General features: G+C 36.3%; 1 protein-coding gene across 2 annotated transcripts in view; it reads right to left on the bottom strand.

Annotated features, from left to right (window-relative positions):
- Window positions 1-18,657, bottom strand: part of LOC150090994 (26S proteasome non-ATPase regulatory subunit 11-like) — a 158,184-nt gene that overhangs the window by 139,422 nt on the left and 105 nt on the right. For both annotated transcript variants that reach the window (XR_016547367.1, XM_090380996.1), the window contains exon 2: window positions 8,786-8,884. Coding sequence is in view for 1 of the 2 variants with exons in the window: in XM_090380996.1 (XP_090237122.1) it covers window positions 8,786-8,884 (99 nt within the window). In the remaining variant the exon portion in view is untranslated. The remainder of the gene's footprint in view (window positions 1-8,785; window positions 8,885-18,657) is intronic.

Here is an 18,657-nt window from a genome sequence, read left to right on the forward strand (position 1 = left end):
TCATTCCAAGTCCTTGGAAGTTGAAAATTTCACTATATTACTAAGCTATTTATCTCTCTAAAATGTCATATTTATAATGGAAATTGCACTACCCTTTCATCGTTATCATATGTTCCTGTTATAAAAATAAATTTTGAACGCCTTTGTGATATTTTTCTAAAGCACATTTCTGGAGATCATGACCAAAAAACAATTTGCACTTTCTGGTATATTGGGCTTTTCTGCTCGTGCATCTAATTATAAATGGGTAGTAAACTCGATCTTATTGCATTTGCAATAATACAGATAACTGCAATTGTGTGGGTTTTTACGCTATTATGGTGAAATATGTTCTCCTTCACTGAAATCTTCAATCATATAAAATACAAATTTTTGGAAACTTCTCTTTATTCCTATTTCCATATTGCAATGATGAAGTTAAAGCGACCAACAAAAAAACTGCAAAGTGGTGGTAGTGCCAGGAAACAAAAAACTGATTTATAAATGAAGATGAAAATTATTAAGAAGTATGAAGCAGGACAGCATTTGTCATCTATTGCACGGAATTAGGTTTCGCTGCTTCAACAGTGAATACTATTTTAAAGGACAGTGTGTTTATAAAAGAACATGTCAAAGGATCAACGCACTTAAGATCAACAGTGAATGATCACAAAACAGCATTCAGGTGTTATATCGAAGATGGAACAGCTGTTAATAATATGGATACAAAATCAGATTCAGAAGGGAGAGCCCCTGACTCTAATGACCATTCAAGCAAAAGCAACAAGTATTTATAAAGATATTAATGATAAGTACGGCGAACCCCAACCCAAGTTCATGGCAAGCAACGGGTGGGTTAATAGGTTCAAGCATCGTGCTGGTTTCCACAACGTTAAAGCATGCGGTGAAGTCACCGATGCCGATTCTACAGCTACAGAGAAATTTTGTGATGTGTTGGAAAAAATTATCCATGAAGGTAGCTATTCAACACAGCCAATTTTTAACATTGATGAGACTGCTCTGTATTGGAAAAAAAATTCCGGATCGAATATACATTGCCAAAGAGGAAAACACAATGTCAGGTTTCAAAAGATAGGGCCACGCTCTTGCTTGGGGCCAATGCAGCGGGAGATTACAGATTGAAACCACTGCCTGTGTACCATTCCGGAAATCCTCGTACATTTAAGGGTATCAATAAATCCATCCAACCCGTGCATTTCCGATCAAACCAGAGAGCATGGATAACAATATCTCTCTATGAGGATTGGTTTAAATGCTGCTTCATTCCCAAGGTTTAAAAATATTGTAAAGACAACAACGTTCCTTTCAAGATTTTGTTTCTATTAGATAATGCTCCTGAACATTCTATGCATCCAGATGATTTCAATTCGAACGCGAGTCATATTTCTATCGCCAAACACAACTTCACTTATCCAACCTATGGATCAGGATGTTATTTTGAATTTAAAAGCATACTATTTACGCACAACATTTGCTCAGGCATTGTCTGCAGTAGACGGTGAGAAAAATTTTACGTTAAGAGACTTTTGGAAATCTTACAATATTTACCACACCATCTTAAACATTAATAAGACCTGGGCGGAAATTACTGAAAGTTGTTTAAATGGCACATGGAAGAAAATATGCCCACTTCACATAAAACTCACGGCTTCGAAGGATTTTAAAAAGACAAATCATATGAAGATATTACAGATAAGACTAAAGGTTGCAGGAGCTACTTTAATTGGAGGTTGATGCCAAAGACGTGGAGGAGTTAATAGAGGAAGAAGAGAAGGAATTATCTGACAAAAAACTTTTTGACTTGCAGACAGCAATAATGAAAGAAGAAAATGCTGACGAAGCTCTAGACGAACCAAGTGAGGAGCCGAGACACTTCATCACCAAAGAGATGGCAATGGAATTTCGTGAAATTGCATCAGCAATAGCAAGGTTTGAGAAGATGGATCCTGACAGCAAACGATTCTTAAAAGTTAACAGAGGGATGAATGATATGCTTGCTACAAAGAAATCTACGATGAAATGAAAATAGCCACCGTCCAGTCATCTATTAATATGTTCTTTCGTAAGGTTGAGTGGCTTCTAAATCTCCACAGTGGCATACTTATCAGCTGAAGGCAACGATTCTCGAGAGGTAAACTTACTGACGTTATGCGTGTCGCCTCTCTTTTTTGTAATTTTATAATTTTGAAATTTTTCTAAATTACAAACTTTTGTAATTTTTCATGAGCATGAGATAAAAAAATTGAATAAATACAATAAATAATTCTATTTACATGTTCGTCGAACATTTCTTTTTTGATTCAATCAATTCAGCAAGCACAGTTGCGAGTGCTGCACAAGCATGGGGGTAATTCCCCAACTTACGTAGCATTCCGCAGACGCAACCTTTACATAAGTTGGGGAGTTCCTGTATATTTTTATACATTTATATTTTTAGTATTGGAAATATTTTTACAATGAATATATATGAACTGAATATATATTAGCTTTCTGGGACTTTTTTTTTGCATTAAGGGAAAAAGAAAACTGCAAATATACATCAAACCTTACAGAATTACAGTAACCTTAATTTTTTTCAGGAAATTTCGACTAAAGGTCTCTTCTACCAAAGAGCTGCTTTTAGTTAAAATTCAAAAAACTTGCATTTTTTGCATTTTATTCAGTACAGATAATCTGAATTCCATTCTGTTCTTTTTTGGTGAGAATGAAAACGTACTCACATTCTGCATTACAATGAGGAGTGGTATGAAAGTAATGCCGCCTATTTTTTTCCTCAGAAAATTTAATTCCTACAACTATGCCTTTTACATCAATTAATCCTCAATCATTAATAAACACATTATTATTTTTCAACAAAGTCACCATCGTTTTCTGTGCACTGATTATTATTATTAGCCATATAGTGCAAGGAAGCCTGAGGCTTATGTTGCACCAGCCAAAAAAAATTTCTGAGTTACCAGAGAAAGACAGAGAAGTAGAAAGGAATCACCAAGAAAGAGAAGAATGATGACACCAAGCTCAGGTCCCTGGGCGTGCCAAGCCCATACTCACCAGATGTGAGCCCCTTCCAACATCTGAGTCAGATGCTGTATTCCAATCCTGTACAAGTCCTTACCTTGCTCCGGAGGGCTTCGTGAACACTACGCTTGACCTGTTTGTCGTCCGCAAAATGGGTTCCAAAGAGTGCATCCTTCAGCAGGCCAAAGAAGTAATAGTCGGAAGGTGCAGGATCCAGGCTATGAGAGGGGTGAGGAAGAACAGTGCACCCAATTTTTGCAATGGCCTCCATTATGCGCAGATTGGTGTGGGGTCGTGCATTGTCATGGAGCAGCACCTCATTAAGGTTTTTGTCTGGTTGAACTCTACAGATGCGGACATTCAACTTTTTCAATGTTTCTACATATTAATCTGAGTTGATTGTGGTGCCAATCTCCAAGAAGTCCACAAGCGAGACCCCATCTTTGTCCCAAAACACTGTTGCCATGACTTTACCAACAGAAGACAGTCTTTCGACCTACTACTTCTTGCGCAGTGAATTTTGATGGTGCCACCATCGACTGTCTCTCTTCATTTCAGGATCATAATGGTGGACCCAGGTTTCGTCACCTGTGACTATGCTTGAAAGAAAAACCTCTCCTTCACTCTCGTAGCACTGGAGAAGTTCCGCACAGATGACTTTCCAGGATTCTTTGTGTTCATGTGGCAGCATTTTCGGGACCCAACAGGCGCAAACCGTGTTGTAGCCTAGTTCCTTTTGTGATGGTTACCACAGCAGGTTTCCCTATACCTACTCTTTGATCAGCATGTCAATCTGGTTCTTGTTGTATGTTGTCACTGATGTTACTGGCCAGCCGCTTCGGGGTGTGTCAACAATGTTACTTTCCCCATTCTTAAAGTGGACATTACAGTATTGTCACCATAAATATTTTTGAGATGCATATGGATTTTGATAGGTGTCACTTCTTCCTTGTTAAGAAATTTAATCACCACTCTTTGCTTGATACGCATATCTGTAACGTCCACCATTTTGAACTATCCATGTGCTGCACTCATGAGACTGATCACAGTGGCACACTCAGTATGATGAAACTAGAGACCTCTAGTAAACACTCAGTGACATGATCTATGTTGTCACATTTGAAAGCAAAAAATTGAGGCATTAATTTTGTACCAGTCCTCGTATGAGGCACGAGGACTTAACAATTTCAGATAATCTGTTTAAAAATTCCATCCATCATCTCCATAAATAGCAGGTAAACTAGCCCATTTTGCATCAAGACTATCTTCTATTATGTTGTAGTAATCGTATTTGATGAATTGTTTCTGAACTTCTCCATATATGAAATGGAAGTTTTTTGTTTTTTTTTTTGAATTATAAAATATATTTGTGATCCCCAGTAATTCAAGGAAACAGCACTTATGGTAAATAAATATATCATCATGTTGTAAACTCATATTTCCAATATCTTTTTTCAAGAAAAATAATCTAAACTTAGAAAAACTAAACAAATATATGAAAGGCTAAATTGCCAACACAAAAAACTTCATGTCTGGTATATGCTGTACTATGTTAAAGATGAGCAGAGCCACCTAATGCCTCTTGAATTTAATGGCGCCCTTGAATTTTATATCAATATACAATGAGTAGTCAATCTATTAAATATATCGATCTAATAAAGCATTCCACAAAACCACACTTCTTTTCTTCGAGACTTCTTTTCTTCTTCTCCTTGGTCGGATTACTGTTTCAAAACTTCTGATGTCAACGTTTGTTCAGATCGTGTCAGTGAAATTATTCTTGCAGGAATGGAATCCTTTATCCCACACTCCACTTTAAAATCTCGTCCTTTATCTAAACCTTGGTTTTCCAATAAATGCTAAGGCTGTTCAAGAGAAGAATGTTGCATATCGTAATTGGCTTGTTTCTAATTCTTCAGTTTCGTTTTCTGCCTACACCAAAGCTCGCAACAATTGTAAAGCAGTTATTAATCAGTCCAAACTAGAGTTTGAACAGGCTAAGAGTAGAAAACTTGCTTCTTGCCCTAATAGTAGCCGAGCATTCTGGTCTCTTGCCAAAGCTATTGGCCGCAACTTTTGCCCATCTCTGCTCCCACCTCTGTCCAAACCAGATGGTTCTGTTGTCACTTCAGCCAAGGATAAAGCTGACCTGCTAGCATCCCATTTTTCTTCCAGCTCATGTATTAATGATCTTGGTAAACCACCTCCCACCATTCCCAATTTGGTCTTCCGTCAAAAGGATATCAGAAGGATTTTGATGAATCTTGATGATAAGAAAGCTCCAGGTCCTGATGGTATTTCTCCACTTATTCTCAAAACCTGTGCTCCTGAACTTATTCCTATTCTTTGCTGCTTTTTTCACTTTCTTATTCCCAAGGTGTTTTTCCTTCTGCTTGGAAATTTGCTCATATCCAGCCAGTTCCTAAAAAGGGTGACAAATCCCTCCCATTCAATTATCGTCCCATTGCAATTACTTCTACTCTTTCTAAAGTAATGGAGAAATCAATTAACCGCCAACTCTTAAACTATCTAGAAACCTCCCGTCTGATCAACGATCGCCAGTATGGATTCCGTCAGTGTCGATCCACTGGTGATATTCTGGCTTATGTTACCCATTTATGGACTAATTCAATGGAAAGGTTCGGTGAAACACAAGTAGTTGCTCTTGACATCTCAAAGGCTTTTGATCGTGTTTGGCATAAAGGTCTTCTAAACAAGCTTCCATCTTATGGTTTGCCAACTGTTTTTAGTAATTGGTTATCCAGTTTTCTCTCTGATCACTCACTGAGGGTGATGGTCGATGGCTCTCTGTCTTCTAACTTCTCCACTAATGCCAGTGTCCCCCAAGGTTCAGTTCTTTCCCCCGCTCTTTTCCTCTTGTATATCAATGACCTTCTTCCATTGACTGGAAATCCTATCCATAGTTTTGCCAATGATAGCACATTGCATTCAATTTTCCATTTTGAGAAACTTTGTCCTGCTCAATCAGCTTCAACTTCTCGAAAATCTGCTACCAATTCCTTAAATGCCGATCTTCAGGTAATTCTCCAGTGGGGCAAAGACAACTTAGTTGATTTCAACCCTTCTAAAACTCAGTCTTGTCTTATATCTCGCAAAAAGGATTCTTCTACTCCTATGCTTATCTTTTGTGACACTCCGATTTCTAGGCAAAATGATATATCTCTTTTGGGGATTACCTTGACTTCTAATCTCTCTTGGCATAAGCACATTACAAATATTGCTTCCTCTGCATCAAAAAAACTTGGTTTTCTCTTTCGCTCTCAGCGTTACTTTTCTTCCAAACAGCTGTTCACTCTGTATAAATCGCAAATCCGCCCTGCCATGGAATATTGTTCCCACATCTGGGGTGGTGCCCCCAAAACCTCTCTCAAGCTTCTTGATTCCATTCAGAAGAAGGCAGTTAGGTTAATTAATGATTCATCTCTAACAGAGTCTCTCCACTCGCTTTCTCGTAGACGTTTTGTTTTTGCTGCATGCCTCTTCTACAGATACTTCCATGGGCACTGACTGTTCTTCTGAATTGGCTTCTATTATTCCTGCTCTCTCTTTCAAAACAGTCCGAACACGTGCCGCCACCAGCCAACATCCATTTACTGTCCAACTTCAAACCCGCAGAACCAATTTTTCATCTTCCTCATTTATTCATTCAACTGCCGTTTTCTGGAACAATCTTCCTTCATATGTATTTCCTGAAAATTACAATCTACAGAAGTTCAAGTCCAATGTCAACAAATATCTTCTTTCGTCTTCCCAACCTCCAACCCAAGCATGGTACTAAGTACTATAGGTTCTAATACCTCTCGTGTTTGGGGTTCACATAAAAAAAAAAAACACACACATATCAATCATATCACAGCTATATTAGATTTCTTTCTTTCTCTCTCTCTCTCTCTCTCACACACACACACACAAAAAGATTGCTCCACCTAATCCCACAGATCAGCTTAAGATTAAATTATTGAGCAGGTCAATGAAGTAAAGTAAAGTCATCCACTCCTGCAACCATTTCTGAATAATTTGTGCTTTATGAATGATGGATTGTCCTTCTGGAAGTAACTGTTACCAGATAGATAATCTGTAAACATGAGGAATGCACTTGGTTGGCAATAACATTTAGGTAGGCTACTTTATTCAAATGTTGATACGCCATTACCAGGGGACTTAACATGTGCCACAAAAACACCCCTCTCTCTCCATTACACAACCCTCGGCACAACAGTTCCACTGGTTCATGCTGCTGTAACCATACCCCAAGTTCTGCCACCACCATTTCATGGTGGTGGAAGAACCATGAAATGGTGATGATCCATCCAATCAAGTGACCTTTTTTACTTCATCAAATATCCAATTTCGGTGTTCCTATGCCCAATATACCTTAAGCTGCTTGTTTTTAGCTAACAAGAGAGTGAAATCCTGCTATGTTGTCTACTACTATACTTCCCCAATCTGTGAGAGGGTCCAACACTGCATTCCAATAATGCCCTTTGAATACCACTGCTGTAATCTGCTACCATCTGACTGATTGTTGCCTATGTAATTAGACTGCAAGATCCCAAAAAGAGGTTTACATTTTCTGGTATTCAAGCATCCCTGAGTCACCTGGTCAGACAAATATCTTGATTTGTCAAGTCAAGGTCCCAAGTGTTTACAATTTTGGTTCTGAACCCTTTTTCCTTCCATTTGATCATAATTCATCATATTGTTTTAGTTTTTGGTGCCTCACAATCCTGGAAGCTTCCTTCTGAAAGCACACTATGTCACAACAGCTGACTAGCTTTGATATGCTCCTCAATAAAGATTCTTAGTTGTAAGCTTAACTGAAATAATTTAAACCAGCAATAAAACACAGCTATTTAGTAAAAAATAACTGCCACTTGGACATACAACAAAAAAATTATTTAATGAAAAGACAATTTTGACTTCTGCCTGCTTAATTCGTTTCATTATTCAATTCTATCTTGTAGGGGTTATAAAACATCTTCATCTAGTAATGGGGTACATATGTTTTTTGTCCACTCTATATATTGATGAGTGAAGTAATTTTGTTATAAATACGGCATGCAGGCATTTTTAAAAAATAAGACTAAAAGCATGAAGAACCACCAGATGCAGAGCACACCTTCCAAAGCCAATATTTGCATATACAGACAATTCTAGGTCACTTGGGGGTGCCTCCGTAGCCAGGTGGGAAGGAGCAGCAGTGCGTAGCACACGCTTCTTGATTAGACCGGGGTTCGAGCCCGTCACCACCAAATACGGAGGATTCGGAAAGGTCAGGGAATGACCACTGCATATCCCGGAGCAATATGGCCTTAGTTGCTAATACTCCTAAAAACCAAACAACAAGAAACAAGGTCACTGGCTATACATTATTCTGATTGGAATAGTTCTCAAGATATTTTTAGATATGTGGCCATTTACAGCTATCTCTGATGGCAACTGTCTTATATTCCACAATTTCAACATTTGAGATTGACTTTTTTTTTGTGACCTAACTTTCTGCCTTGAGGCCATTTGAAATGGAAGTTAAAAATTGGTGGCTGCAGCCAGCAGTTAAGCTTCAGCTCTAAGAAACTGTTTCTGTTGTAATGATATTACTGAACTAAATCTAATATAGTATATCGTTGAAGGGATAAAATAAATCTATCTTACACTGCCTGAAAGATATTACATTACAGTACTTGACAAGTCAGTCACATGTTAGAAGTTAATAAGTTCACTACAAAATAATATATTTCCTACTCACCCATTGCTCTACCAGTCCGACTCAGCATCCTTCCCAAATCTAGGATACTTTGCTCTTTAATACAAATGGTCTCATCACCTGATGCATCTGGAGACACAACTGTCATAAAAATAACATACATCAGCAAAATCTTTAAAATAAACACTCTCTCTCTCTTTCCCCACACACACACACACTGATATAGTGTTGTTTGTTTGTTTTGTTTTTTTTGGGACCAGCTGTGGTCCTGGAGTAACATTTACAGAAGCAAATTTGCACACTCCAAGATCAAACCTGTACATGCTGCTATGTCAGCTGCAATAAAATAGTTATTATAAAGTTGCAAAACTCTTCTTGGCTCAGCCACCCAGAGCATAAACAGACACTTATTTATATTTTATTTACTTATCATTCCAAACTCCATAGCTTCATAGCCAATCAACTGGCAAAGGTATGACCTTTCCTTGTGAATCACCCTGTATATGCCAAGAATAGCACTAACTTTTACAGTTAAAATTTGTGGTAATTGAAAAGCATTTTTATTTCATTTCAATAATTAAACTTCTGATAACAACATTCTGTAGTCAGTTTTAAAAATTTCCACACAGCATGAGTAGCTCATTTATACGGACCATGTCGCCTTTAAAACGACAAACCAAAATCAAGAAGGTAATGCTAAAGGATAAAACTTACAAAAATCTTAAGAAAAATGAAGCAGCACTAAAGTGACACATATTTCTAAGAGAAAAATTGTGTAAATTAATGGTTCTTACATTAGTATAAGACATTCATTAAACAATAAAAATCTCACACTAATATAAGAACAATTAATTTATTCATTCCTGAAATACTATATTACAGCAAATTACAAAGGAGGGAAAAAAATCAGAGTAAGAAGATATTTATTAGTATTAAAATATTGTAGATACATTAAAAACAATTTATAAATGAATACCTGTTGCATATTTAAAAGAACCAGATGGGAAAATTCATATTTTTTGTATAAGATTATGAATCACCAAAGGATGTGGTAGCTTGTTTGTTTATTTGGGGATTTATTAGGTGCATCGGCATCTATGGGCATAATGCACCACATGTTGTAGCAATAGGGGATAATCTGTTAAAGTATGAGCTCAGGGTCATTTGTCTTGCCTTTCTCACATAGCAAGCTACTTGCTGATCAATACCATTACAAAGCTTCATGCTCTGCTCAAAGTAAAGGTCCTCAAAAACAAACCTTTGGCTTGTTCCAAAAGTTTAAATGCTTCAGTTAATCCCCCAATCATAAGGGCACTTGATGGAGGACTCTTCTGAACTAAAGATTCTAAAATGATTGTTTTTGCAGTTCCATAAACTCACTCAGAATCCTTCCACATTCTGAAGCTCCACTCCTAAGTTTAGTTTATAGTCATTACCACAGCCTCATCTGCTGCTGCTTTCTGATTGGATTCAATGTTTTGGAATTCACTTACACAAGTTGGACACAGTCACTATATTCCATTCATATTTCTCTTCTTGGCATTAGACCATGTTTGTGCAATAATCTTCACTGCATCTAGAACATAATTTTCTCCAGAATTCCTGTAAGGTTATTGCATTTTCTTCTTCACTTTCTGTAATTTTTTTTTTTTTTTTTTGTAGTTGTTGGCGCATAGGCTTCTGTGGCCATATTGCACCTCCCAAGGTTTTTGCAGTACTTTGATCCAAGCCCGAGGCGGGAATCGAACCCACGACCTTTGAGTTGCCAGGCAGGTACTTTACCCACTCGGCTAGCCCGGTCGGCTCACTTTCTGCAATTACCTTCATAAATGTCCTCTTCAGGTCTGGAGGTGGTGACAACTCCTTGGTACACAGGCTGCAGGATGGAAGTTGTGCTGAGAGGTACAAACACAAACATCATACTGGAATTCAAATCACTAAGATACTGGGGGTGTCCAAGAGCATTACTGAAAAGTAGCAATGCCTTAAATTCCACTGTGCACAGCTGGCACAAACTGTTCGGTGAACCAAGCAATGAAAAGTGGAGTGGTAACTCAAGCTCTTCGGTTCACCTTCAAAAATTACTAAATGCAAACCTTTCATTCATAGAGCTTTTTTTAATGCCCATGATTTCTCAGTTTGTTAGACAAGCATAGGTTTAATTGTGAAGTCTCCTACTATGTTGTCTACTAGCAGGAAAGTCAATTTATTCTTTAAAACTTTGTACCCAGACATTTTTCTCCTCTCGAGTGATCTAAGTTCCAGAATGCATCTCGTTCCAGAAAATATTCTATCTCATCTACATTGAAAACTTGTTTTGAAGAGTGTCTTCACTCTTCAATGACTTTTTCAGCTGTTCAGGGTATGCTTCAGCTGCCAAAATATCTGCAATAGCAGCTTTCCCTCGAACTCCAATATTGTGGAACTGGTCTCATTTTTTGAAACATCTGAACCAAATGCTTGTTTTAAATTCCTTTTCTGGTGATGTTACACAGTCAAGCTCTTAATAGTTTTTCAAAGGCCTAAAGCTACAGCCTTCATCACTGCCAGCCTCTTAAGAACACACTTCTCAGTCTGATCTTGACACCAGACAAACGAATAATAGTTCTCCCCATTTTGGTAATATATTAATATGATTCTTTAGTCTCGTTAATAAATAAGGAAATTTGGATGCTACTATCAATCTAAATTGTAGCAATCTGAATTTCCTTATTTTATCCTTTCCTTAACAATCATTGTAATTGAACTCCAAATCAAGTTCATCATGTTAAAGATACTGGAAACCCCATTTTCATTCATTTCTATGACCTTTTTGTTATATCCAAGATGTTATAGCCTTTCTTTCACTTGCGCTTTTTACAACAGCATTTTTATGACACATTCTTCATATTGAGAGAAAAGGTGTAAATCTCTTATATAAAAATTGAAAATTTGTCTAGAAAAGGCAATGTCAATCATTTTGGGGAAATAAAATTCATTTGTGATGCAAACTACTGTCATAGAAATTCTAACAGTATTGCATACTTTTCCCCCATCTTGTTGAAACCACGGGTTTGCAAGAATTATGTATCTACATTGCAATGCAGAATAAACAGTTCTGCAACATATCCAAGTATCATTTAGATATCACTGCCACAGTTACATTATTCTCTTCTCCAAAGAAATAAGGTACAATTATGCAATATGTGGCAATAACATTAAGATCATTAATTTTTTCTAAATTAATGATCCAACAAAATAAAAAAATTATGCATGTCTTGAAAGGCAACATACTACGAGGGATGATCATTTATTTCGAGGACTGGTGCAAGATCTTATCTTAATTGTCATCATCTGAATCTTCTGTGGACCTCACTGTGAATCTCAAAGAATGCATCCTCTTTGTTGTAACTCTTCAGGATTTTCCACAACCCAAATTCTGCAGTTTGTTTCTCGACACTCCCAGCAACATTGGAATAAGCCTCATCTGTTATTAAAACGGTTAACTTCCTCACATCTGTTAAGAAATGACAAAAGTTTCTTAATATTTGTTAAGAAATTACAAAAATAGATGAGGATTTCACTTATTTTTGTCATTTCACAAGTACCTAAGAGGAGAACAGAAGAAAACATTAGTGCCTGGAGTTATTGTACTGGTGTTTAGTTGTGTGCACCAATATATTCACCTTCACAAAATTTTTAAGTAAGGAAAGAATGGTACATAACTGCAGAGAGAGAGTCTCATAGTGAACATTTCTGACATCATGGTAATTGGTAAATACTGATAAGGTGAAAGGCAGATATTTAGTTTTGGAGGGGATTTAAGGTTAAAAGACGCTATGTAGAATGCCACCAATAAGAATATAATGCTTATTACTTGATTAACAGTATGCATGAACAGCAGAGAATGTTCCATTCACCAAGGTAACTTTTACAAAATTTAATGACTAAATTGGTAAAGTTTTTTTTTTTTTTTTTTTTTTTCATGAAAACTTCAAGCACACACACACAAGGTATTAGAACTTATGGTACTTAGTACTATGCATGGGTTGAAGGTTGAGAAGATAAAAGAAAATTTGACATTAGACTTGAATTTCTGCAGATTGCAATTTTGGGAAATATGTAAGAAGGGAGGTTGTCCCAGAAAATGGAAGTTGGAGGAATAAATGTGGAAGAAAAACAGTTGGGTCTGGGAGTTTGAAGATGGGCAGCAAAAGGATGCTGGGTGATTGCGGCACATATTCAGACTGGTTTGGAAGAGAAAGAGAGGGAATTATAAAAGCCAATTAAGAAGAACAGTGCCGATGGAAGTATCTATAGAAAAGGAATGCAGCAGAAAAAAACAGTTTATGTGACAGGGAGTGGAGATGGGTCATTAATTAATTTAACTGCATAGCTTTGAATGGAATGTACATTGGGGCACCACCCTGTATGTGGGAACAATATTCTATCATAGGATGGATATGCGATTTGTACAGAATTTGGAGAAAAAAGTAACACTGAGTGCGAAAAAGAAACCCCAGTTTTTAGATGCTGATGAAGCAACATTTGTGATGTGCTTATGCCAAGTATTTATATAGTATTAAACTTATTTATTCTGCCTTCCATTTCGCTCTCTGTCACACAATAATCCACAATAATAATGAATCCAGAATGCACAGGCCTCTTTAATCACAACTAAGTTATCTTTATCCCACTAGAGAATTATCTGGAGATCAGCATTTAGGAATTGGTAGCGAATATTTGAGAAGTTGAAGATGTTTGTGCAGGACAAGGTTTCTCAAACTGGAAGGTGGAATGCAATGTGCTGTGTCATCAGCAAAAATATAGATAGGATTTCTGGTCAGTGGAAGATCATTAATATACAGGAGAAATAGAGTGGAGGAAAGAACATAACTTTGGGGAACACCAGCATTAGTGGTGAGGTTAGAAGACAGAGTCATCTACCATCACCCACAATTAGCAGTGAGAGAGAAATCTGAATACCCAATTACAAAAAACAGTTGGCAAACCATACGACGGAAGCTTATATAGAAGACCATAAGGCTAAACACAATCAAAAACCGTTGAGCTATATTAGACAGGTGCTTAAAGCGCCGGCAGCTAGCATTGTAAATGCCTACAAAGCAGCAAACTACGTGTAGCATTTCTAATGTCAGATCATTTCAAACTAGAAGGGATGTTTCTGTTTCATTGGATATCAACAGCAACTCAATTTTTCTATTCTCAGTTGCAAGATGGATGTTGTTGAAGTTGAATGTATTGCGCATTTATGTATACAGTTGATTGTGAGTAGAAAGAGAAAACAATGATGGTAGATTCATCCAGAAAATTCAAATGGATTAAAAACAGGACAGTTTTATATTTATGTTTTGAAACACATAGTTTTGTTTATGTTTGAAACACATAGGAAGTTTCCAAAAAAGTTTGTTTTTTTTTATTTTACAGAATGTCGATACAGAATTTTGATGAACTTCTAATGTTAATTAGTGAAAAAATCGCAAAATTTGATACTGTGATGCAGAAATCAATACAAACTACTGTTTCAATGCAATAGACGTTGGTGCTTATGGATGTGATGGTGATCTGAACATTTTTAAAAATTCAAATTTTGGAAGAAGATTGGTAATGAAACAACTTAATTTGACATTAAACAGAGCTCTTACTGGTACAAATGAGCCAACAGTGCTATTTGTTTTTGTAAGGGACGAAGCATTTGGACTGACTGAAAATTTAAAACTACCATATTTTCAATTATAGATTAACTCGAGCAAGGGGACTTGTAGAATGCCCGTTTGGAATAAAAAAAATAAAAAAAAAGTGCAACCATTATCAACCCACTGCAGGATGGAAGCCTCCACAACAATTCATGCTGAGGGAAATGGACCATAATCTGCAACACTGGTCCAGTGCGGGTTGGCAGATTGACCGTATTCAGCAGTCAGGGGCTCGAACCCCGGTCTATTCAAAGAGCGCTTGGAATCCCATTTGGAATACTGAGCAATAAATTGCCATTTTTTACCCTAATATATTACTAAATCCTCATTCTGCTATCGACGTAATAAAAAATTGTTGCATAATTTTGTGAGAAGGGATGGATATGTTTTTGAAGACACATTAACTTGTGAGATGGAAGAAGGAATAGAAATGACAGCAGTTAGAGGGCGGGCTTCAGGCGTGTAAATAAGGGATTCTTTTTCCAGATATTTCAATGCTGTTGGTGCCCTTTCTTGACAAAAAACTAGAATATAATTACAATAAAATTTAATTTTATTGTAATTATATTCTAGTTTTTTTTAGAAATTTTAATAGAAAATTAAAATTGTGAAAAATAAGAAACTATATACAACATATCTGAATTAAAAGTATGTGGCAGTCAAAAGATTTTTTAAATGATTTAATACTTTTCCTCACATATAATAAATTTCATAAAAACCCTTTGTTAGTCCTCTGAGGTAAGGTAATCCTTTAATGCCATGTTGTATAAGACAGGCATCCTTTCCAACTCACAAATAAATTTCTCAGTATGAAAACATTGTCTTCTCCAAATAATAACAAACAAACCAATGAAGGCCAAACACCCCATACAAGGGAAGAATTTCTCCTCAGACAATATAAACACCAAGTAACTGGCACTTTCAATGCCTCTGACAGCAGACGCTGAACACCAGCTAACGTCATCCAACACAGTGTTGAAAGTGCCTGTCTAGTTTGCATGCCTTTTCCCCTCTGCTTCCTGTAAAACCATGCATTCAAAGGCATTTCCAATGCTGTGCTTTAAGCACCCATCCAGTTATAGTTCTTTGAAATGTCAAGAGTAACTGCTTGTGTTTCACCAAACTTTTCCATTGATTTTGTCCACAGATGGGTAACATAAGCCAGTATATCACCAACAGATCAATGTTGACAGAATCCATACTGGCAATTATTGATCAGATGGAAGGTTTATAGCCAGTTTAGGAGCTAGCAGTTAATAGATTTTTCCATTACTTTAGAAAGAGTAGAAGTGCAATGGGATAATAATTGGACAGGAGAAATTTGTCACCCTTTTTAGGAACTGGCTGGATATGAGCAAATTTCCAAGCAGAAGGAAAAACATTGGTGAAATAATAAATGTAAAAAGGTGACACAGAACAGATAACTCAGGAGCACAGGTTTTCTGGACAATTGCAGAAATGCCATCAGGACCTGGTGCTTTCTTGGCATCAAGACTGTTCAAAATTCTTCTGACATCCTTTTGACGGAAGACCACAGGATGGAGTGTATTGGGAATGGTAAAAGGTGGTTTACCAAGATCATCACACAAGTTAATACACAAGTTAAAAGAAAAGCAGGATGCTAGTAGGTCAACTTTATCTTTAGATGAAGTGGCAATAGAACCATCCAGTTTTGCCAGAGATGGGAACAGAGATTGGAAAAAGTAGTGACAATAGCTCTGACAATAAACCAGAATGCTCGACTACCATTTGGACAAGAAGCAAATTTTCTCTTAGCCTGTTCAAAATCTAGTTTGGACTAATTAATAACTGCTTTGCAACTGTTGCGAGCTTTGACATAAGCAGAAAATAAATCTGGAGATTTCAATGCAAGCCAATTGCAATATGCAACGTTCTTATTTAAACAGCCTTAGCACATGTGTTTGTAAACTAAGGTTTAGAGATAAAGGATGAGATTTTAAAGTGGAATGTGGAATAAAGTATTTCATCCCTACAAGAATAATTTTAACAACACAAACTTGGCAAATGTTGACATCAGAAGATTTGAAACAGTAATTCTAAAACTGCTTTCTCAAAACTACAACTGGATTTCACTATTTGGGAAACACCTATTAGTTATGCAACTACATAAAGCTCTCTCAATATATGTAGCCATAATAGCAAAGCAACTATGCTGTGGAAAATTCAGAGAATCTGATAATTTTTGTTATCCAGTCAGTAACAAGATTAGCAGATATGCCATCTGAGATATTCTGTTTATCATCAACAGGTAAGTTTATGAATTTAATTATTAACTTTCTAAGTGGTGAAATTTATTAACACTTCACAATTTCTGTCTGCTGAGGTGTGCACTGTTCCTGTAGATGAAATTAATTCAGGAATTTGTGAAACTTATTACAAAAAGAATGATTAAGTAATATAATTTTATTTATCCATTATACTAATTTATCTAAAATTGACCCCTTAATTATATGGGCTATTTTAATTAACCTAACAACACAAAACAAACACATTAGCTCAGCTGAGCTGAATCACAATGGCTGCCATACACCATTTAGTATTAAAAAATTCACCATATAACTAACAAGATTTCTATGCTATGAGCCAGAGACTAACAAAAAATAATGCACATACAATTATTTTATAATAGCTTCAGGCCCAGCATGATGAAGAGACTTTTCCCGTTACAAGAATCCAAGTCAGTGCTTGATAAGCTTTTTCTTATCTGCTTAATTTATTAAAAATTTAAGCATTAATCTTCTGAGAAGCATCATTTTATTGATCTTGTTCACATTCTTTGCTTTTTTTTAAGTGGTTAGCAAAATTAAATCCACTTTGACCTTAACTGATTAATGAAACTAAATTCATTAACACATCATTAGAAAAAAACTGCATCAACACATTTGTTTACAAAAAACAGGGGTCACCAGTAACCATCATTCCTACCACCTTCCTTTACTTCTAAAAACAATTCATTTAGTTCTCAAGAGATGAATACTGTAGCTAGTTTAACCATCTTTGGTAAACCATGTCTCTTTACAGGTGGTATTATCTTATTATGCATTTCATTTTATTTATTCTACTTTCTCCAAAATGACATTGGAAAAATTAAATATTAAGCAGCTACAATATACTAAATGCACTCACAAGAGTGTGGGAAATATGCAGTTTGTTCTATATGCCCATCAAAAAAAAAAAAAAAAAAAGGTAACCTAATCTTAATGCAATCACTGTCAAAAAGCATTATGAAAAACACATACTGGGCAAAGATATATCATGTGCACATATTGTTAATGAGCATTGAACAGTTATTTCAAGTGTGTACCTTCATTAACGCTTAACTAGTCTTGTACAGTTTTTTTTATACTAGCAGTACAGTGTGGCCTCACAAAATGCTATAGTTTCATATATCTGATGCTTGCAGGTTTCACTAAAAAAATATGTTTTAGTACAACATAAATATATCTTCAACTATATAAAATTATAAGGAATAACTTTTATAGCGTCCTTATAAAAATTCCTCGCGTCGTTGACACGATTCGAACTCAGGTCTTTTTCACCTGGTGAGAGGAGGCCGATTATTCTACCACCTGTACTACCCACTAAGTTCTTGTATGTGACATCAGTATTTAATTACCAATAGTCACGGCAAAATATAATGAGGGAGGGGACAGTCGTGAGGAAAGTGAAATCTCGAGAGCCCAGAAAAATTAGTATTCAGGCAAATAAATATATCTATTTGCCATGAAGGCAAGGAGGAAAAATAATATATATATATATTTCCTGCCCTTCGTAAGAGGGGAGTCCCTAGTCAAAATTGCGCACCATGGCTCTGGAAAACCTAAATCGTACAGTCAATGGAAAAAATAATTTTACACTAATGTGCCACTCGAGCGGTAATTGAAGAACTGCTGTTGAATGGAAAAAATATCAATCGTCACTTATGGATGATGCGCTAGCTTTAATAACGACACAAACTTTTATAAATTATCTAAGCACAGTTTTATTTAGTTGTCAATTGTCTCAAAACGTAAATGAATATCTCTGTGACGGACACAAATTGCACTTCCATCACACCATGATTCAGCACATCATACAGACATTGGCAATGTCACACAGAGGGGTAACGTTAACTACATACCAACAAACAAAAACAAAATTAGTTCACTAAAAGAAAATTTACGCCAACTGTATGAAACTAAAACTTTAAATGAACAT

Source organism: Mastigoproctus giganteus, chromosome 1 (assembly GCF_048544385.1).
Source record: "Mastigoproctus giganteus isolate SK-2022 chromosome 1, ASM4854438v1, whole genome shotgun sequence".
Classification (NCBI taxonomy): domain Eukaryota; kingdom Metazoa; phylum Arthropoda; class Arachnida; order Uropygi; family Thelyphonidae; genus Mastigoproctus; species Mastigoproctus giganteus.